The 23,593-nt window shown below is 39.1% G+C and overlaps 1 protein-coding gene across 2 annotated transcripts in view; it reads left to right on the forward strand.

The window, feature by feature from the left end:
* Window positions 1-23,593, forward strand: part of ASH1L (ash1 (absent, small, or homeotic)-like (Drosophila)) — a 61,772-nt gene that overhangs the window by 757 nt on the left and 37,422 nt on the right. For both annotated transcript variants that reach the window (XM_010564009.1, XM_010564010.1), the window contains exons 2-3: window positions 7,355-7,877; window positions 15,920-20,666. In XM_010564009.1, the coding sequence (XP_010562311.1) occupies window positions 7,455-7,877; window positions 15,920-20,666 (5,170 nt within the window). In that variant the 5' untranslated portion in view covers window positions 7,355-7,454. The remainder of the gene's footprint in view (window positions 1-7,354; window positions 7,878-15,919; window positions 20,667-23,593) is intronic.

The following is a 23,593-nucleotide window of genomic DNA, read 5'->3' on the forward strand; positions in this document are numbered from 1 at the left end:
CCCTGGCAGCGGCCCCGGGGGAGTCCCTCGTCGGCCGGGTGCCCGTGTCGGGTTTCAGGAAGTTTCCCCGTGTCTGTGCGCAAGTCTCCGCATCCCCGAAACTTTGAATTTTCTGTAGGGCAGAGATGGTGGGAAGAGGGTGGTCCTTCCCTTAGGTGAAAGGCGGTGGTGCAGAGGGAGCTGGGGGCCCTGAGCTGATGGAGGTGGGGGTCTCTCTGGCAGAGGTGGGTTGTTTTCGGCTTGTTGGGATATTGGCTAATTTACTAGGTCAGTGGCTTGTAGACTTTTCTGTTTGAAATCCTTCCTGCCCCCCACCCCCCCCACCCAAAATCATATTTCTGAAATTCTACTTTCATGGGATTTTTAATCCTATTTTTGTTTTATTGACCGGTAGTTTGGGGTTAGGTGGTTGAGCCTAATGTATCTTAGACTTACCCGTCTCTCAGACCAGAAGCCAAAATGTGTTGCTGTTCTTTTCTTTCTGTTAGATAGTCTCCTGACTTTCTAACTTCTGTTTTTCACCCTTGGTTTGTGGTTTCTTCACTCTGTTAGTTACTTAGCAGAGAACTAGAAACTACTTGGAATGTGGGTTTCCATCAGATGGCCTCAGGACATGCATTCACTCTCCTGGTAGTTGTGTGTTGTCAGGAACCAGTAAGGGAAACTTGAGGTAGTGGGTTCTTACTCTGGCTTTCTAGTCTTGTTAGGAGAGATCTGGGGAGCAGAGACTAAGGGAGGGATGTGTGGTAAAAAACTGTGACTTTACCTTCAAACATTTAAATAAGTTTTCATTTGCAGGAACAGTGTACCTTTTTTGCATCTCTCATTTATTTTGATTGTCTTCCTTGCATTAATGTAGATTGCACCTGCAAAAGCAATGTTTTCCAAGGACATTGGGTTTTTTGGGTGAATCCTGAAAGACTTGTGTTTCATGTGGTCATCCTTGAGGACCTTGAGACCATGCCTGGTGCCTCTGCCTGAATGGGGAAGTTCTAGCAGCTGGTTGAACATATGGGTAGAGATGGGCTCTAAAATCATCATCTGTCTGCCTACTCGAGTTCTTAAGAAGCATTCTTACTCAAAAATTAAAGTTTCAGTAGCTTTTCTAAACTGTATAAGAGTATAAGACAGATTTTTTTTATTTTGAGGGGGTCTAAGTACATCTTGGTTTTAAAGACAAAATTACCGCAACTTCTTTTTGGACTTTAGTTACATTTGACAGGCAGTCAACAGTCATCTAAAAAGCACTTAATGTTTGAGTGATAATAAACAGTAAAACAATATGAGCCATAATTTACAAAAAGAAGCAGCTTGTTTTCAGAAGTTTAAACTGTCCTTGAGGATACAAAAAGCAGTTTAAACACTTGGTGCAAGAGACAGGCTTATTGATATAAATTATAATGGTGTTGTCACAAGAGAAATATGGAAATAGCACATACAGTTACTGAATTACAGTTATTTTTAAATACATATTGTTGTCAAATGGGTTGTTGACTTCTTAAAAAAAAAAAAATTAACTTGTGCTGCCATTGGCAAGAGGTCAACTTTTGCCATTGTGGACACATTTCTTCCACTCCAGTGAGGTCATGTGTTTCATCTCAGCTTTCAAAAAGAAAAAAAAAAAATCTGATATGCAGACCTACTGTGATTATTCTGTGAAAGCAAAATCTGTATTTGTTTCTAATTTTCTGTATCACAGCAGTACCTGTTGTGCAGCATGGCTCACATGGCATGTGTGGCCATCCTAGCACTGGGGTATTTTTGACATAACCAAAGGCATTGTCTGCACATTATGTCAGGAGTTAAAGGTGAAATACTGGTTTACTATGTCCCTTACATTATCTTTTACTAGGTGGATATAAAAGAGTTTTGGGGTTGGTTTGGGGGTTTTGTTTGTTTGTTTTTTCAGAAAAATCCATTTAAAGGCATTAGACATAGAGACATACCTCTCAGGAAGTTCCTGAATCACAAATTTAGAGGCTGTGGGAATATTTTAGCAGAATTACCACAGCATATGTTGGGGTTTTTTATGCTTTTCCCTAGGCAATCAGTATTGGCTAATGTTGGGACTAACAGCCTAAGGCTAAGTGAACCTTTGGTCTGATCAAATGTGGGTTTTGTTATGCAATGTTTAGCAATTTCATATTAATTTGCATATGAATAGTGAAACAACAAAATTATCAGGCAAGTCAAAATTCAATCTGTTTCCAGATTTTTCAGTTAACCTATGATATCAGAAGAAGTAAGGTTAAGATACCAGAAGAAACATTATATCTACTTACAAAGTTTTCCTCTCACTGGAGCATACTTGCAAAGTGTCATCATGTCTGCCCTCTGTGTTTCCTGCTACAAAATAAGTGTCCTGCCATTTGCTCTCTCAACACATGGCCCATACTGTCTTTGCTATGAACACTTCCGTAAAATATTCTTCTTGACAAGACAGGTACTCTGGTATTTTATGGCTGTCAAAAACACAGCTAACAGATCCTATTTGTAAAATATTCTATTTCTCACCTCATATAACACAAACAGTAACTTTATTTCTGCCAAGTGTCTCTATCTCTAAACTTTTAAAAAATACATAGGTAATCCAAAGTCCTTGAAATCCTGTTTCAGTGACCTCCAGTGGTCCGTGTTGCTGCTTAGGATATGTGATGTGGAGAAATATAGTGGGGCTTTTATGACATATTTTATTCTCTTTTTGAGAAAGAACTTCTGACTGTGGTAGCTGTCTTCCATAGCAGAAGAAAGAAGACAAGGAATATGAGAAGGGATTGTGGGAGGCCATAGAGTTACTAGTAATATTCTGGGATTTCAGACACTCAGCTGAATTTTTTTAATGTCCCCTGAAGCTGAAGGAATGGAAGGAACCAAAAGAAAAATACTCACCTTCCAAATATAAAATCACAATATGTTTTTGTCAACAAAAGCAGTAGCAAAAATTAAGATGACATAGTAAATTGGACAGAGGAAAAAGAAATCTCATTTAATATTGCTAAGGTGCGGGGGGGAAACATATCTAGGAGCTGGCAGTAGAAGTCAACCCTTGGTATTTTTTTTCTGGAAAAGCAGGGGATCAGAAGAACAGAAGTCTTAGCAGGTGATGGGCAAAAAGGGCTTTGGATGTGTCAACAGGGGAATAAGAATGAATAATAGATACTAAAACTGTATATGGCACTAGAAAAATCATTAATGAACACCATTTAGTTCTAGGTAGCACATGTCAAAATGGATGTTAAAATGCTTCCTAGTTAATTTGGGGGGGGAAGAACAATTACAGGAGGGATTTGAGATCTACAGAATGAGAAATTGCAAGTTTGACGTGTTTTGCTGCTTAGGGAGATGGTTAGGATGTGTCTTGATCATAATTCATAAGGCCATATAGGAATTTGATACTAGATGGTTCTTAATCTAGCAAAATTTATGTTAGCCTAAGATCCCATGGATGAAAGTTGTTGCAAAATGTGGATTATGTCTTGGAATAGAGTCCCAAGGGAAATGGCAATTTCTTTCATCAAAAAAAGTCTTTAAATAAAAAATGCTGATGTTGCTTTGGAAAGACCTGCTGTGGGTCTGCAAAATGTGAGCAGTGGGATAGGAATTGCTGAGCAGAGTTCTTGGTCTGATGTAGAATGCCATGCTGCTTGATTATAGCAGTACTTTCTAGTCTTAGAAGTTACGAAGCAGTCTGGTTAAATAACAGTGTGCAAGCTTAGAAAATACTTAATTGTGGGCATGGGCAATCAGTCTCCACTGCTTTAATTTCACATGAATCATATTGGGTGCGTGAGATGGATATAATGCTTTTCTTGTAAAGGTCTTTGTAGTGGGACCATGCAAAGATCTCTTTCAGGGATCAGTATTGTCGAAGCAGGTACTTTGCAAGTCCATAGCCCATTTTTCTGACCTGAAGAAGCCTATAGTATAATTAAAAACAAGACTTGCAAATTAACGGAACAAATGTTGAAAGCAAAGACACAGATATGTACCTTGTATCACACCAGTAAATATGATAGTTTTAGGTCTTGAAAGTACCAAATCATTGGGAGTTTTCAGGGTAAATTCATGCAAGCTTTTATAGCTGCCTCTGAACTACGGCTGTCATAATTTGGCTGCATTAACATCCACAAGGAGAATTTAAGGCACAACCTGCAAGAAGAATGGTAAAGATCCTGTAGACTGGTGCAAGTGGGGCATACAAAGTGTGAAGAGTAGCACAGAGAAAGCAATGGTGTTAAATACAAGGGGGGCGGAAGGAAAAGAACACATATAATGGTTGTCACTGGTGAAACAGAAGGCACTAAGGAACAGGAACAAGTGAAGAACCAAGGTACAGTTAGGCACACCTTGAAGGCGATGGATGGGAAGCTTGGACTTGATGAGGTAGGGAAGAAGAAGCATTCTTGGGATTCAAGGAGATGAGATCTAATCAGTTCACGGTTATGAAAATGATCAAATTGGCAGACACATTTTCTGTGAATTAGAGTGGGTAGAAATGGAGAGTCAGAGAGAAGATAGCAGTGATCAAGGCAAAATGATGATTAGGTCCAGGACTAGCATTTTTGTTGTCTGTGTAGAGAGGAATTAATGAATAAATAAAATGACCTGCTATGTGCTCATGAGAGCCATCAGTTTTCTGACTTTGTTTCTAGGATAGTTACTGATTCTGTGTTATCACAGGATAAGATTTTAAGACAGTTCTCCTTTAATTCTCAGTGTGCACTTTTTCTTGGTCTTGCAGTTTCTGAGGTCAGTGTGCGAGTGTACTTACTTAAAGTCTTGCTATTAAGTAAATACGGCACCAAATACAACAGTATAGATGGTGCTGTTTCATTTTAATTTGGTGTCAGATTTTAAGCTTATTAATTTTTTTTTTTTTTTTTAAGAAAATGACTGAAGTGTTATAGCTGTTCTGGACCACACTCGCTAGAGAAGGAAACATTTGTGTGAACATAGATTTGAGAGTTGCACGATGGCCTGTAGGATTCTCTCCTTTTCTTGAACTTGAATAATAAAAATTCATGCATTAGCTTAGAATTACTTTACTGCTGGCCAGTTTTCCTTGTGCATTGGCATGTAAGAAAAAAACTGGTTTTGGTAACATGGTGTAGCCTAATGGACTGAACATTGGGCCTTGAACTAGGAACTGTCACTGACTTGCTTTCTAGCCCCCTGTATCATACTGCTCTACACATTTTTTCTAGTTGTAAAATGGAGATTTTATCGATTTTATCTAATTACCTCTGGTCTTATGAGTAATAACAGCATTTTTGATTTTTCAGGATGTTCTTAGTTGACAAGTCATAGCTGCAGATAGAAATACCTCTTCATAATGTGCACAGAACATGTGAAAATAAGTTTGTTTTCTCTGAGAAGGTAGCTTTCTAATAATATGCATTTTGTGTTCTCAGCAGCATTTCTTCTGTCCCCACTAATCCTGCCTTCCAACCTGTGTCCACTGCAGTTGCCTTAGTCCTCTCCTAGTATCGCCTTTCACATTCCTTATCATTCCCCCATTTTATACAGTGCTCGTGTTCACTGAGCCACCTCAAAATACTACCTCCTCACTGCTGTTTTTCTAATTATTGTCTGGATAAGAGGCATATGGCTTTGGGACCTGCCATGTGCTGATGGGCTCGAGTATGCATGTGCTGCACCTGCCAGGAGCCAAATGTCATAGATAATTGCTGAGCTCATTGAAACCTTTTTTGAAACTATTGAAACTCATTTTGATATTCATTGAAACCATTGAAATCTTTTCATAGGATTCCTTACAATTGAGCCTCAATAATTGTATAGAACGTAAGAACAGAAAATCATGCTGGTTTAGTTCCTGTGATGCTCCTTCCAGTACATTGATATTTTTTCAGACCTGTTTCTGACATATTTAATTTTCAAAAATGATTAAGGTATTTAAATGATGAAGATATTTAAACACTTTCTGCTTAGAATGTCCCTAAAACAAGTATGTCCACCCAGATTGTTCTGGTTTGGCTCCTAGAACTTGATAAAGGAGAACTTCTCTCCCACGCTGCTGTTAAGGCAAAGTAGGGATTGATCTGGAGTGGTTCGGTGTGCCACATCCACAGGGTAGGTGGGCATATGGGCAACGGGTTGTCATAGCAGTGTCAAAAAGACGTGATACTTTTTCAGTACACTACAAGGGTTGTGTATGTCCTTGTGGCTGTCACATTTCACCAGGAGTTCCTGTTCATCCTGTGCACAGAGTCCTTTTGAGGGTTGCTGATTTTTCAAGCCCCCAGTTCTGTAAACATTGCATGTGTCCATTCTCTTACATTGTAGTCGAAATATCTGACTGTATTGAAATGTGTATGTTTAGCGTCTCCTTTGTAACTATGATTTGTCCTCTTTGGTAGTGACCAGTACACCATATTTGTGTCTTCTGCAGATTCTTTCTATGATGATTTTTGTTTGCAGGTACAAATATAATGGGGTACACATATTTTGTTTGTTCTTTGGCAGCGTGGGAAACAGCAGCTTACAGTTCTGTGGTGGACTGTGTGCGAACACAGGAGGCAGTGCCGGCACACTGTGCAAGGAGTCCGCCAGCCAGGGTTTTGAAACCCTTGCATTAGCAAATTGATTCAAATCAGCTTTTACTTTAGTTAAGATCAAAAAAATTCCGTCTAATATCTTACAATAAATAGGTTAATTATATGTTCATAACAGTGTCTCTGATGATAGAAGTGTGGACTTTTCTGTTCCCATGCTCCAGGACGTACAAATTAGTGTGTGAATGTATTTGGTGGGTTGTTTGGTGGGGTTTTTTTCTGTTCTCCCATCCTTCTTCCTGAACTGTGGAAAGTCCTTAACTAATAAGCAGATTTTGTGGCATGTTTGTAAACCAATGCATACTTGGGTTAAGCTCAACTTTCCTACTGGCTCTGATGATTAAAATTGGATTGTCTCTGGGTTTTGGATGCTTTAGCATAGGTTTCATTAGCTGCATCATTCCTTAGATGCAGCTGTTTCAGTGGGTCCAGACTAAGAGTGGCAGTACTAGAAGTAGCTGGTTTCTGGTTTGTTTTTTTTTTTTTAAAAAAAAAAAGAATCATGATCAATATTAAAAGCCTTAACCATCATCTGAAGTGTCCTGTGGATGAGTTGGAAATTATATTATAATATTCACATACTTTTGATTTTTCACCTATCATTTAAAAGTGGTTTTACAGATAAATTGTATTTTTGTAGTAGGATACAAGAAGGGTTGGTGTTTTCAAACATCAGCTGTGCAATTTTGCTTGTCTGAAGTGTGATTGTTTGCTTTCTAATTGTTTTTAATATTAATTTCTGCTAGAAAATCAAAGTTTACTTCTTTCTTTTCCCTCTACAGAGTAAAAGATGCTGGCTGCCAGTAGTAGAGCAGATCTTCTTTGGAACACATCTCTGTAAATCTTCCCTAAAATTACCTGAAGGCATATATTCCGCCTGTGATGGACCCTCGGAATACTGCTATGTTAGGCTTGGGTTCCGATTCTGAAGGGTTTTCTGGGAAAAGCCCCTCTGTAGTAAACATTGGCTCATTGGTGGGAAAAGGAGAAGTAGAGCTAGAAAGTTGCACCAAGGAAGAAGACGACAGTAAGAAGAAGAATCGGGAGGGGAACAGTACCGAGAATGGGAAGAATGAGGCTCTGACTGATGCACAGCAACAGTTTTCAGTGAAAGAAACAAACTTTTCGGAGGGAAACTTGAAACTGAAGATTGGTCTTCAAGCAAAGCGAACGAAAAAACCTCCCAAGAACCTTGAGAATTATGTGTGCCGGCCTGCTATAAAAACCAGCATCAAGCAACCAAGAAGGGCACCGAAGGGTGGGAAGATGACAGATGAGAAGAACGAGCACTGTCCTTCAAAACAAGTGAGTAGTGTGTTTATGTAGTGTTTTGCAAGTCATAGTAAATTTAAGGTGTATTTAAGTTTCTGGCATCTCTGTACAATCATGTTCTGCTAACTGTTTTTCCATGTAACTTCTGATATTGAAGATTCTGAAGTTAGAAATGGTTTGATTTAATTTCCATTGACAGGAAAAAATGCTCTTTCACAGCTTGCCAATGTTTTTTTAACAGTAGTGGAAGATAATTCCCATATTAACTTGAAGTGAATGTCATGTAAATTTCTGAAAAGTAATAGTGTAATTTTTAGTCTCTAGTATAGAAGAAAGTGGGGGGTCTTGTCTCTATTTAAATGGGGCTGTGTATTTGCTGTGCTTGTCTCTAGTATTTGGATTTATATTTTTTTTCTTACCTGTTACAACCATTGTTTTTGCTGCATGTCTTAACTGACACTCTGCAATGAACATATCAAGCAGTGTCTGAAAAGTAAAAAATACTTTTCCAGATATGTTAGAAAACAGCCCAGTGATAAACTGCATGTAAATGCAGTGGCTTGAGAGATGTGCCAGGTATTTTCCAGATGTAAGGAGATAGCCCTGCCTTGAGGATGTTTTGTTTTTATTATCTGCATGAAATAACAAGTAAGAGCAGCAATAACAGATATGGAAAATAGGATAAATGGCCAGAATTATAAATGTAGTTGCACAGATACTAAATTTTAGAAGTGTTTTGTTACAGCATGCTCTTTTTTCCAATATACATAAAAGTTTTGCTAACTAATAAAATGTTAGAATACCTTCCACACTGTCTCCTTTTAGTCCAAGCCTACTGATTTAAAGCTGAAGATTTTCCCTGCATTCCTGTTTTTCTTGCACCTATCTGTGTTTCCTTACGAGTGTGTATTTATCTCTCCCAGTTTCCTTGTGCATTCCTTATGTAGCATTGTTCAATTTTGCAACACAGGTGATTCAGCAAGGGAATCCCTGGAAGTTAGAGCCCTTCCTTCGCATGGGTTGTGTGTTCATGGGGCTTCTGTTTCAGAGGTTCCCAAGGCTGAAGGTTTTTCATTTCTCTAGACTGTGTCCTATTCATAAGGCTACCTGCTTAAATCTGTCCTGGCATATCTTTTAACATAGAGGCTACCCAAAGGGAAGGAAAATTCCTTTATCTTGTACTGAGATGATGTCTGTCTGACATATCCAAACCTTTTTCTTTCCCCTGGCATACCCAGACTTAAATTTTTCTTGAGAAAGAGGATCTTCAAAGAGCAATAACAAACTATGCCCTGAAAGAACAAGCATGCTGTATGTTACGTGTAATGACTAAAATTATTTTTTCTAGAGTCTACCATGCAACTGTGTTGGGAGTTTTTTTCTCCATGATAAACAGAAAGGCATTTTTAGTTAGCCTGTCAAACAACAAATTCTCAAGTGGTACATTATGTAACTTAAAACTTTGGCTATGGCCTTTATTTTACCTTCTTCCATTTCAGAACAAGCTTATTATTTCTAATGATTTCTCTAACTTCCTTTTGAAAAAAACTGGAGGAGCAGATTACAATTTGTCATTATACTGATTACTTTTTTCTTTTTTCCTCTTTTCTTCCTTTTTCCTCTTTTCTTCCTTTTTCCTCTTTTCTTCCTTTTTCCTCTTTTCTTCCTTTTTCCTCCTCTTTTTTTTTTTCCACAAGACTCTGTTGCAGTCAGTTGAGTATTGGGCCAATTTGGAATACCCACTCATTGATCTCTCTTGATGTCCGAATTGAGGTGGTACTTGCGACTGAATATCTCTTACTAGCAAAGAGAGCCATTAAGTATGGAAACTTACCCCTTGCATCAAGAGATTGTGCCCTGGGAGGAGAATAATTAATATTTAAACTCAGACGGTGACACCGTGGATTCTTTATCCTTGATGTCTTTGTTTATATACTAGGTTTTTCTTCAAGAGATCTATCATATCTCAAATGGAAATTAGAAAGTTGGGAAACAAATATTACTGATATTATTAAATATTATTGATATTATATATGATACCATTGATACCATATCACTTTTTAATTCCACCTATTCTAAGTGGGGTTACTCCTGCTCCTTGTCTGGTGAACAACCTAAACACATAGTGTAGAGAAGCATAGATCTGTTGCATTGAATTTGCATTACTTAAAATACTTTCAGATCCCTGACTAATGATACTTCACTTCAGATACCCTGCTCCCTCTCTCAAATTGTACTGAAATGGTTTTCAAGTTGTTTAACTCTGTATGTTCCCTGCTGCCGTTCTGGCACTTTGGATTGTCAGAAATGACACTTTACAGCATCCTACTGATTTCTAGTAAATGTCTTTCTAGAAACAAATGGTAAACATGGTTTAAAACCATTGCATGTCTTGAATATAATACCCGAGGGATTATTTTTTTTCTTACTGCAATGAAATAAAGCAAGTTTTAGCACTGCAAATTACACTTCAGAAAATGAAAGCGATCCCTTAATCTTTCCTTTCGATGGGGAGGAGGGGGGGAAAAGCAAATATATGATCAATTCGGAGCAAGGTGTGGCAACACTTTGAGCTGTGAAACTGAATTCTGTGTACTTTTAAAGGAGAAATAAATAATTTGAATGAAAATTCAGCACTTGCACTATACTAAGTTAACTACTAAGGCACAAAGAGGAGTAGTGGAAATCTTCTCCTGGGAATATCAGTGTAAAAATTAAAATAGTAGGAAAATACTTTGCACTCCCATCTATGACAGTTACACTTCTTTTTCAAGCTTAGTGCTGAAAGGACTCTTAAAACTTGGGGAGTGTCTTCAGTTATGTTAATAGAGGGGTTTCTCCATTCTGAAAGATGAGTGGGTAGGTGAGGTGGGTAACTTGTATAGTTACAATTTGTCCTCCAGAAATATGTAGACAAAAAAGTTAATAGTATTCCGAAGAGAAAAATCATAGAACAGAAGAGACCTAGAAATGGCTAAGGTTCCCAGGTGTTAAGAGAAACAAAATTAGAAGTTACTGTAGTAGCAAACCAGTATTCAATTTGCTTTTTGACACTGAATATAAAATGTGGATTTCTTTCTTTCAGAAAAGTGTCCTGTGACAGACAGTCATTGCTGTATGGCTAGTGTACCTTTGCTGAGCCTGAAAGCCTGAGCCTTAGACATAAATATAAATTTTACTTCTGTCAGTTTTAGCACAAGAGGTGTATGAATGGTTTCTCTATGCTTGCAAGGTAAATGTAGCCAATGACATAGCAAAGTTGCATTACTAAAGTTTTAGAAAATAGGAAGGCAAGAAGTGATAGTAACAGCCTGCTGTAATTCTAAAATAGTCATGGTAAAACAGTGAAGCAAGTTGGAACATGCCCTTTTGCTCCATCTCCTTATTTCTTTGTAAAACTGCTGAGTGCAGTATTCTGTAGTTCTTTCTATTGCCCTTGGTTATGTAGGGAAGCTCTCAGGAAAGTTTGCTGATGAAATCACAGCCAGTAACTGAAAATTTTCAAGCAAAAAAGTAACAAAGCTAAAGAAGTGGTTTGTTTTCTTTCCTGTTTGAGTGGCTCAAGAATATTTTCTGCAAGATCTGGGACATAAGTTTTTGTCTTAGACTAATTACACAAAGTCATTTTTTTCCTGGTAGTTAGCTAAAACTTGCTTTTAGAAAAGACTAAAAAGCCTTGGTGCTGAAAAACAAACAGCAAACACACTTTCACTCATTATTATTTGGGGAACTTGTATAGAATATATTGATGCCACAACTATGCAAACAAGTTCTGTGATTCTTCAGAATGTTCATTTGAATTGCAGCCTGTGCATTGGCCAGAAGTACAACAGCTAAAATAATAATGGGTAAATCTGTGTGTGTGTGTATGTACATATAAAAATCCCTATTGCTTGCTGGTAGTTCTCAAGAGAATTAACAAACAGAATTTTTATTAACAAGCTGTTTTCTTCTAACTATTTCAGCTTTTGGAAGCTGAGACTATCTTGCATTTCCAAATTTGGTTCTAGTGTGAGAAGTGTGAATTTTACACCAGACTTAAGAGATACCCCTGTTCTTGTGAAAGATTATCTATTCTTAAGCTTTTTGCAAATAAGTACCAATTATAATAACAGTAAATAATAACCTAGCAATAATAAACCCTGAGATCATGCTGTAGTGTAACAATGAATGCTTTTTTTTTTTAGAAGTAAAGCCAATTTTTTGCTGTTGGTGCCTGTGATAATTCTGGAATGCTTGATTATAATCTTTTAATAGTTTATATCAAAATAACCTGGAATTTTTATTCCTCAAATTAATGTGCAAGTCTAGAAATCGTATGTCCACATAGGAGATTTAAAATTTCAAATTCAGCTTAGTGGAAATTAATACCAATTTTATGAAAACTTACATGTTTTATGTAATTGCTTTGGGCAATTCTTTTGTTGGTTAGAGTTTTAAGCCAGAAGTTATAGCTAAAGATTGCACAGGAATAAATGTTACTGGTTTTAAAACACAAAATGTTTTTTAATGTAATATAATCTAGACCTTATTAACAGCTTTACGTTTAGATGAAGCCTACCATCCGAAAGCCAGAGTAACATAGAGTAGGTCTAGAATTCTTGACTGAAAATGCAAGATTCATCCAAGAAATCCTGTTTAAGACTTTTATGCGGCATTGTCAACTTGCATTGCAACGTAGAGGCATCAGTGAAGTAGCTTGATGTGCTTGTTTGCAGACTTATTAGGTGAGTTAGAGGGATGAAACACCTAGGAGATGTTAGGTTTGGTTGGTTTCGTTTTTTTTTCCTGAGTGATTTGTTAGTAGCCCTCACAAAACTATCTGCATTAAAATCTGACTTTATGCTTTCTCTGATATAAAACTGTGCATTTGTTCAAGTCAAACAGTGAAGTAGGGCTCTTTACTCCATGGAACCACAAGAGAAAATTGGAACACTGAATATGCTGCATGTAAGGCCAGCTTCCAGCACCAGGAACAAAATGAAAACAAGAGACTGACTACACATTTGTAGAGCTGCCTGTGAATGTGGCCGTGCCAACTGTTGAAGCTTTGAAGTGCTGTATGCATTCAAAGCACTCTGTAACTTGATTTGGACTTCAGATCTCTCCTTCCCATCTAATGGAGTGATTGTTTGTGCAATAGTAGAAGTTATTTCAGGAAAGGGTGGCAGCTTTTTTGTCTCCAGTGCAGTAGGACATATCATGGCTGCTCCCTGCCTCCCAGCTGTATGTTTTGTGAGTATGAGGGTGGCTAAGTTGGGGGGAAGTTCCTGAAATGTGATGCTCTAGCGTAATTTACATAAGATTGCAGCTGCTATAGAAAAGCTGGGCTAAGTGCCAAACTATTCTCCATAGACCACAGTCTCTTTTACACCACAGCTTTAAAACCAGTAACCGCTAGAACTGGTGGATTTTGTTCTACTGCTGCAGCAGGTTCAGAGACATCTGACCTCAACTGATGCTCATGGCCACCCTCCCCTGAGAGGAGAACTTTGATCACTGACATATCACGGTTCTTGTGAAATCTTGTTTACTTTCTGGAAACACATTTGGGCTGGTAGGGCAGTGATCGTAACAGCTAGTGAAATTTAGCTTTTTATACATCAAGGATTTTAGTGTGGACCTAGTAAAGAAATAGGCAGTGATCGAGATTAGTCTGGGTCATATAGGGTGATCTGTTTTCACTAGTTTTTAGGTAACTTTCTTAAAAATACTTACAGTTGGTGCATACCACCACTTAACGCTATGGCTGGTGCTGGTAGAGTTGTACCCATGCTGCCTTAAGCCAAGAGATTTGCTTGATTTCCTCAGTGTATGAGAAGTGTATTCAAATTCTTTTCTTCCATTGTTGCCTTCCATACAGAAAATGTCCTTGTTATTCCTGAATATCATGGTTATGCACTACTTAAGTTTTAATTTTTATCATCTGTTTGCAATAGTCTTTGGTTTTAAAAATGCTGAAAAAATTACAAACTTTTTTGACTTCTTGTCTGTCATCTCAGTAGACGTTTCTTGTTTTGTTTTTCATTTTCTTTGAAATAATTTTCAGTGTGCTTGGAAAATTCACTCACCCTAGGTGAGAAAGAAACTTTCCAGGGCAAATACCTTCAGTTTTCAAAGAATACTTGTTTGATGCTAAAGTCACGTTTTCAAAATCCTGGCATCTTATTTAGATCAAAGCTAGTGTTTGGAAGGGTTTTCTTATTTATGTATTTATTTATTTATTTAAATATCTAATAAAATTTCCAAGCTCTTTGTTTGGAAAATGAGGTGGATGGGAAAAAGTGGAGCCTGGCAAGAGGCATTCAATACCCAGAAGTGGTAGAGTATGAGAATACAACAGAAGCTATCTAGTGCGGTAGCAGGCTATACAAGAGAAATAGAAGAAAGAAGGAAGAGAATGTATACACAGGTGGCTCAACAAATACAGGAATGAAGAGTTGAATTCCCAAGTCTGTATTTAGGTGAATTTTTCAAATGTGTCTAAGTGCACGGAGCAAAGAAGATTAAAATTTTGTTCTAAAGTTCTGTTCAAAATTTAAGATCACAGAAAAGATGTAGTTCTCTGAAGGTTGTTATTCAGGTTGCTCAGAAAGACTACTTTAATACTATTTAGTTACTATCTCTAGCACTCACAGTCTATCCCAGGTATGTCCAAGAGCGTCGTCGGAAGTGGTTGGATTCCAGGTTTGGAGTCGTGTTGTGTGTCATGCTGAGTCAGTGGTTTCCATGTAAGTGCCAGGCCTCTATGTGGGTAGAAAGAAGCACACCTCTTGTGCTGTCCCTGCAGAAAGGCAGCAGCTCAGGATGTGGAATGTCTGTTTATGCACTGCAGAGGCCCTGACAGCTTGGGCAGCACGTTACCCAAGCAACTACTTCCCATCTCCAGGAAACTGTCAGACTGAATCCAGCTTGCAGTCTTCTGTTTAAATGCTCCTGGTATAGCTTACTGAACAAATACTTCATTCATGATCAGCACCAAAGTTTGCTGTTTATCAAATTATTTCAAAGGAATCCAGGCTGTATCTTTCTTCAGCATAATTAGATATTGGCCAGCCATAGTTACAGTTTTGTAAAACATGATGAATCTAATGCTGACTGTAATCCAAGTACAGCAAGTACCATGCAATTGTCTTATTAATTTTTATTGCAGAGGGATGAGTAAGTGTAGCATTGCTGCCTTTCACTCTTTATTTAATGTTTTGAGATAGTAGATCCCAGAAGGTTTTCAAATTGTGTGTATATGTAATTATCTCATAAGAGATCAGTCTTTTATTCTTAGCCCCTCCTTGGAGTGAATGTATCCCATGCATTTCAGAGATGTGTTGGGCGCTGTATGTAAAGAAGAATATCCTTCCAAAATAAAAGATTAACTTAGTAAGATGTTCCTAATAGGATTTATTGAGATAATGGGTATTGCAATTTTTTTTTTAACCTTTACAGAATAAATTTCAAATTTGGTTAGGTCAGAACTGAAAATAAATTTGCAAGTTTCATTTACTCCATGTGTGTTGTGTGTGCCCCCTCACCCCATACCAACAACAGAGTAATTTGACTTATTTTAGTACTATCAGCAGTCTGCTGTGAGGAGAACCTGTTACTACAGTGGTTGAGGGTATCATGGGACTAGACTGAGAAACACTGGTAGAGCTGTGCACGGACAGGTTTACACAATGACTGCCCTTGCAGTGCATTGCTGAGCTACTTCTCAGTAGCATGTGAGGTCTTCAAGTGCTATCACATTATAAATAAATAGCCCAGTACATTATTGTTAATGTGTTTTTTTTTTAATAAACATCAACAGTATTTTTGGAGAATGTTTATAATTGGGGGACAGATTAAATGGTTTACATTTGAGGGCTGGGAGCAAGTTTGGGTTTCCTTAACATCGGAAAAGTCTTAAGATGTCCACTGAAATACATTTGCTTTAAAATTAATAGGATCATGAAGCATGTGTTTATAGTTATCTTATTATCAAAAGCAGGTATTAATCCTCTCAACATAAAAAAATACTGTGTTACTCAGAGTCTTTGTGCTCTGTTCCTAAAGATTTGGTTTTTTTTATTAACTTCTAGGACCCTTCAAAGTCATACAAGAAAGCTGGAGAAGTTGCAACAGTTGAATTGCATGTGGAAGAAGGTATACAAGTAGAAACAAATCCTTTATCTAAGAAAGTTTCCCCATTGCACTCTGAAATGACAGATTATATAAAGTCATCTCCTCCAAATCTTATCAGTAGCCATAATTCTGAATTAAAGGATAGAACACAGATTAATGGAGCAACAACTGTAACAGAAAAATTGGCTCAACTTATTGCAACTTGCCCTCCATCAAAGTCTTCCAAAACAAAGCAGAAGAAGCCTGGAAATGGAACTGCATCTGGTTTGGTTAAAGACTCTGGGAAGAAGCTACCAGGAACCATAACTGCAAGTGGGTTAGTTAATAAAGATCTGGTAAAGAAATTGCCAGGATCTGGTATTGCTGTTGGATTGGTTAACAAGGACTCAGGGAAGAAGCCATTAGGGATTGGTAGTGCAGCCATATTGGTTAACAAAGACTCTGGGAAGAAGCCACAAGGGATTGGCCCATTAATTGGATTGGTTAACAAGGACTCTGGAAAGAGGCCACCAGGGATCAGCACTCCAACTGGGTTAGTTAACAAGGACTCTGGAAAGAAACAGCCAGTGACCAGCTCTGCAGTTGGATTAATCAGCAAAGATGTTGGGAGGAAACTTCCGGGTATCAGCACTCCAACTGGATTGACTAATAAGGAATCTGTCAAGAAGCCAGTAGGGATTGGCACCCCAGCAGGATTGGGTAACAAGGATGCTGGGAAGAAGTTGTTGGGAATAAATAGTCCTACAGGATTGGTTAACAAGGATTCTGGGAGAAAGATGCCAGGGACTGGCAATACGACAGTTCTGACTAACAAAGATTCTGGAAGGAAGACACCAGGGATTGGCAGCCCAATGGGACCAGTTAACAAGGACTCTGGGAGGAAGATGCCAGGAATTAGCAGTCCAGTGGGATTGGTTAGCAAGGATTCTGGAAAGAAGCCAACAGGAATGAGCAGTCCAGTTGGTTTGGTTAACAAGGACTCTGGAACTCTGAAAGCAGACACTCTTATGCCTGCCTCGGAGCCCTTTAAACTTCCTTGCAATTCAAACCTCAGTAGCATTGAAAGCCATGAGACTACAGATTTAGTGAAGGAAAATACTACTAGCAAAACATTTGAGAAGCATATTATGAGACAGAATAAAGAAAGTATCTTGGAAAAATTTTCAATTCGGAAAGAAATTGCTGATGTAGGCAAAGAGATGTTTAATGAAGGAATCTGCGTTCCACAGGATGCTTACTCAACCGGTGAAAAAGGGATTTATGAAACATCTAAGCATGAAAAACAGCCTCCGGTATATTGCACCTCACCAGACTTCAGAACAGGAGGTGCTTCAGACGTATCGACAGCAAAGTCCCCATTTAGTGCAGTAGGAGAGGGAAATCTCCCATCGCCTTCACCCACAGTGTCTGTTACCACCTTAAACAGGAGCCTCTCAACAACATCTTCACAGTTAGCATCTAACTCATTGCATTTAAGTTCCACAGCAGATCTCTTAGAAGGTATTTCAGATCAGATTGGCAAAACTCAATTTTCTTCTGACAGTACACTTCTGAATATAAACAGAACATTGAACCATACTCTGAGCACCGATTTTAAAGGCGCTGATAAAGATTTAAATGATTCAAAAGCTACTTATGTAGAAACTTCAAGAACTAGTCCTACAGGGAAAAAGCCCATTTTGGCAGCTGAAACAAGCATTCATGCTACTGTCACCCCTTCAGTAGTTAGTTTTACAAGCTTGTTTAGTAGCAAGCAGTTCCTAAAGATCGGCACAATAGCTGCATCAGATAAATCCTGCCAAGGAGCAAAAAATCTGAGCGCTACTCAGCAATCAAAACCTTTAAAGAAAAGAAAAGGAAGGAAACCACGATGGACTAAAGTGGTGTCAAGAAACACATGTCGACCTCCAAAGGGTCTAGAACTAGAAAGGTCAGAGCTTTTTAAAAACATTTCATACAGTGCACTATCAAGCAGTAATTTGGAGCAGGCCAAATTCTTGAAAAACATAGGATCGTCTTCATTTGTGGAGCATGAATTTGTCAAACATCAGTTGCCAAAACTGAATGAAGCTAATGGACAGTCTCTTGCGCTGTTAGCTGAGACTGACAAGCAAGCTCAAAAGTTCTACAGTACTCACAAACAACCCTCTAGTTTGTGTATGTCAGATGATTTCTTACCTGACATGTATAAACCCAAAAGAGGAAGACCTAAATCCAAGGACATGCCAGAGCTCGAAGGTCCCCCCAAAAGAACTCTAAAGATCCCAGCATCAAAAGTGTTTTCAGTGCAGTCAAAAGAAGAGCAAGAACCTCCAATTTTGCAGCCTGAGGTAGAAATTCCTTCCCTAAAACAGAGCTTATCAGGACAACCTTTTCCTAAAAAGAGAGGGAGACCTAAAAGACAGATCAGGTCAGCAATTAAAATGAAGCCACCTATTCTTTCTGTGGCACCTTTTGTTGGAACAGATAACTCGAGCAAGGTAGGGTCTGAAAGTGATCAACATCAAAGTGGGGATTTTTTTGAGAGAAAGGACCAGCTCCGAGGTCCAGAAGAAGTCCAAAAACCTAATATTTGTAGCATGACTGATTTGGAAGTAGACTCTGACAGAAAAGTTGCCAAGAGAAATAATGGACAGTTAATGAAAACAATTATTCGAAAAATAAATAAAATGAAAACTCTGAAGCGAAAGAAACTTTTGAATCAGATTCTGTCAAGTACAGTAGAACCAAATAACAAAGGGAAAGTGCAATCTAAACTCCACAATACAGTGTCAACTCTTGCTGCCACATTTGGTTCAAAATTAGGCCAGCAAATAAATGTCAGCAAGAAAGGAACAATTTATATAGGAAAAAGGAGAGGAAGGAAACCTAAAGCTGTCCTGAACGGTATTTTAACTAGCAGTTCTGCCAGTTTGACAGTTCTTGAGAAGTCTGCTCAACAAGCCCCTGGTACGTCACTAGGACAAGTACTTCCCCATTTGCTGCCTTCAACAGCTAATAATTCAGAGATTCTTCCATCTCCAGTTTGCTCCCAGTCTTCTGCAGTGAGTGGGGGACAGAGCCCTGTCAGCAGTGATGCAGGATTTATTGAGCCCAGCTCAGTTCCCTATTTACACATACACTCCAGACAAGGAAGTGTTGTTCAGACACTTGCGATGAAAAAAGCTGCTAAGGGAAGGAGGAGATTATCTCCACCTACGTTGTTGCCAAACTCTCCTTCTCACTTGAGTGAGCTGACATCGCTGAAAGAAGCCACTCCTTCCCCAGTAAGTGAGTCTCACAGTGATGAAACAATTCCCAGTGACAGTGGAATAGGAACGGATAATAACAGTACTTCAGATCGAGCAGAGAAGTTTTGTGGGCAAAAGAAGAAAAGGCATTCATTTGATCATGTTTCCCTTATTCCACCTGAAACTTCCACCGTTTTAAGTAATCTAAAAGAAAAGCATAAACACAAATGTAAGCGCCGCAGTCATGATTACCTTAGTTACGACAAAATGAAGAGACAGAAGCGAAAAAGGAAAAAGAAGTATCCTCAACTTCGAGGTAGGCAGGACCCAGATTTCCTCGCCGAATTAGAAGAATTAATAAGTCGATTAAGTGAAATTAGAATAACACACAGAAGTCACCATTTTATACCCCGAGATTTACTGCCCACCATTTTTAGGATAAATTTCAATAGTTTCTATACCCATCCTACTTTTCCTTTAGATCCTTTGCACTACATTAGAAAACCCGATTTAAAGAAAAAGAGAGGCAGGCCTCCAAAAATGCGGGAGGCTATGGCAGAAATGCCTTTTATGCACAGTCTCAGCTTTCCTCTCTCCAGTACCGGGTTCTATCCCTCTTACGGCATGCCTTATTCTCCTTCTCCCCTTGCCGCTGCTCCCATAGGCTTAGGTTATTATGGAAGGTACCCTCCAACTCTTTATCCTCCTCCACCTTCTCCTTCTTTTACTACCCCCCTGCCACCACCTTCCTACATGCATACAGGCCACTTGCTTCTCAATCCCACCAAATATCACAAGAAGAAGCATAAACTTTTACGCCAGGAGGCTTTCCTCACAACAAGTAGGACTCCGCTCTTGTCAATGAGCACATACCCCAGTGTTCCACCTGAAATGGCTTATGGCTGGATGCTTGAACATAAGCATAGACATCGCCATAAACACAGAGAACATCGTTCTTCTGAACAACCGCAGGTTTCCATGGACGCTATAACGGCTAATAGCTCTTCTAGAACAGTTCTGGAGTCCTTGAAGCGCTACAGATTTGGAAAGGAGGCTGTTGGTGAGAGGTACAAACATAAAGAGAAACACAGATGTCACATGTCTTGTCCACACCTGTCACCTTCAAAGGGTTTGCTAAGCAGAGATGAACAGTGGGTCAGGAGAGAGCCTTCGGAGTCTAATACGATAGCACTGGGATTGCAGACACCGCTACAGATAGACTGTTCAGAAAATTCCCCGGGTCTGTCCCTGGGGGGATTTACTCCAAGCTCTGAGCCAGCCAGCAACGATGAACACACAAATCTTTTCACAAGTGCAATAGGCAGCTGCAGAGTCACAAACTCTACCAGCACCAATGGACGTAAAAAATTAACTGACAGCCCTGGACTCTTCAGTGCACAAGACACCTCGCTAAATCGACCTCTCAGAAAGGAGCCGTTGCCTTCTATTGAAAAGGCACTACAGCCGGTGTCAGGTAAGGGACCTCTAATTGTGCATAATTTCCTGTGAGTGTTGCTATTTTGTGTTGTACCAAATGTGCCAGAAAAGGAGGGCAAGTATAGGTTTGGCTTTGTAGGAATCTTCACGACTATTGCTTTTGCTCTTGAGTGTCTCTATTCTGTTAAAGCACTGTTCTGTGCAGCATTTGGTACAGACTAATGTAGTGTCTCCTCCAGAGCTGCTTATGGGATTGTGTAAGTACCTCTTCCCACCAGATTTTTCTTTGCTTTGTTATAGCAGTATGTAAAGTTATGCTAAGGATGCTATCTCATGAAAACGTCTTTTCTTTTTTCTTTTTCTGGAGAAATGAGTTAAAGTTTCTCATGATTTTTGATACTTTAAAGGCCATGTTTCTGTTTGTTTTGAAGTTTGGTTGATGTGGTTTAGACTAGCTATTGGTACTACTATTGTAAATAACATTTCCATTTAAGAAAATGTTTCTTTTTTTTTTTTTTTTGTAACTCCATTTTAGTTATTTTGATAATCTCTACTACAGTATAGTTTTTGGTCCATGACTTGAGGCCTGTAGCAGTAGCTGGGAATGCCTAAGACCAAACCTTGTAATGACTGCTTTATTCATAGTTGGGAAACTCATTTTATGTAGCCTCAAGCAAGACTGAAACAGAACTAGCTGAGACTGTATACACAGAAAATTGCAATGACGCTTTCAGAGGATTGCTGTTTAAGGAAAAGACCTCCACACCAAAACTGTGAACTTTGTCATTTGCATAATATTAAGAAAAAAATATCTAATGTGAAATTTAGGACTTGAAGAAACTATATTATATATCACTTTCCTTACTGGCTTAAGTGTCACTTCCTGCTGTACTTCATTATTACAGATGTTTGTGGGAATAATTTTCACATTTTATCCACTTCTGTCTTAATTGCCATGGACGTGTTAGTGAGACTACATGACAAAGATAACATAACCTGCAAAAGGCAGAAGTGTGGCTTGTGTTCTTACTTGCTTACTTCTGATGCATAAATGAAGTCTGATAGCTTCTCCTCCCTCCGTCCAATACTTGCCTACACTTTCTCTTGAAATTTAAATCATTTGTCCAAAAACACTTGCGACTAATGTTTCACAGACCAAAAGCCAGGCAAACAACCAGCTACCAGTAATGAGTAATACCTCCTCACGTTCCTTACTCTCATCTTCCTCCTTTTCTTGTGATACTCCCATTCTGATGCCTCCTACCACCTCCCTGCTCTGACTATGTATGGCTTTTTCTGGAAGGGTTTTTTCTCTTTGTTTTATTTTGGCATTTGGGGGTTTTATGTTTTGCTTCTTTATTTTAAGGGCAGTTGGAAGTGGCTGGACTCTTTTACAAGTTTGTATTACTTCATACTACTTCATATTACTAAAACTACTTGAAGCAGGGGGAGTCAGGAGAAAGCAATAAAGCCGTGAGATTGCTTCTCCTGCAGCAATGGGAAGAAAAATTCAAAGTGCTAGGTCACCAAAAGGGTTAAATTTGGCTCCGAGGAGTTTTAAGCTGAAACCTGCTGGTGAAGGCTCTCAATCGCTCTCCCTCTTACAGTATGTTTGACTGGTTCCTCAGATGCCATGTATCACTTTCAGTAAGTGTATTTCCCACAATGGAAACCAGGTATTTTTATTGTGAGGCTGGCTTTCAGCTCAGTATTCATCTCATTCACAAGGAGCATGCAGTGTATCAGAAAACTTAAAACTGCATCTAGTAAAAAGCCCCAGTAAAGTAAAAAGGCTGGCTTTTGGTTTGGGTTTTTGGTTTTTTTTTTTACATCAGTGTCAAGTTGCATGTTACATTTTGGTGTGTTTTGTTTTTAACTGTAGTGCTGAATTGCGATTCTGAAACTATTACCATGGAAGACTTAGATGTTTTTGTGCACTTCAGAAAACAGTACAGATGGAGAAAAAACCTGCAGTGCATCAAAGATTGTTTATTTATTAAACGGGGTGCAATTTAGGTGCACAGTGGAGAGAACACTGAATCAGAGCAGTTAAAATGAGTAGCCAGAGACCAGCATCGGGGAATGCCTTCTAAAATTGTTCTGTATGATCTGTAGAGGATATTCATGATATTTTATTTCGAAGTATCCCATATGGAAAATACAGTTCCTTTCTATAAACTTTTGAATGTAAACCTTGCCTGCTTGAATTAACTGACAGATTCTTTCTATGATACTAGCTGATGCTAGATATTTCCAGAGATTGCCTGCGTCCAAGTTGCATTAGAAACCTGTGTGTTTTTGGCAAACGGGACTCTAGTGAAGGTTGGTATTTCACAGAAGATGAAGTATAGATAGAAGTTTACATGCTGTGCGCTTGTTGTTTAATACAGACAGCGTGTGCACGCAGTTACGCCAATGAAGGTTGCGAGGCTTTAAAATTTAAGATTTTTGTAGGACGCTGTTACCTGTTCATCTGAAGTTAACAGTGGTCTTTAGTAAACTTCTGCAGCTTCACACCACAAGTTATTTCAAACAACTGATAGCTTATCATAAACTGGTCTTGGTGTGCTGCTCAATTCTTGGAAAAACAAAATCAGCCATTTGGTGGGGATCAGTGCAGTTGAAAAGTCTCTACTGCCTTCATTCCATCTAAAAATAAAAGGACAGGCTTGAGGCGTGCAGAGACACATGTGCCTTGCTGTGCATTTGGGAGATGGTGCCTTCAGAGAGGACAAACCTTTGTCACGTGGGAGCGGATTGTCTCTCGATGCCGAACCCTGCGGTCCCACGCTACGTGCTAACGGCCGTAGAGCATCCGCGGCGTCACGGGCGGAGCTCACCTCTGCTCTCCGTTGGGAGCACGTTGCAGCCCGCCGTCCCGTGGGCCTTGCCCCACAGCGGTGCTTCACTCCGAGGGACGCGAACCGCGCGGCAGCCGGCACAGGCCCGCGCCGGCGGCCAGCG

The sequence above is a fragment of the Haliaeetus leucocephalus genome, unplaced genomic scaffold (assembly GCF_000737465.1).
Source record: "Haliaeetus leucocephalus isolate CR32 unplaced genomic scaffold, Haliaeetus_leucocephalus-4.0 Scaffold175, whole genome shotgun sequence".
Lineage (NCBI taxonomy): Eukaryota > Metazoa > Chordata > Aves > Accipitriformes > Accipitridae > Haliaeetus > Haliaeetus leucocephalus.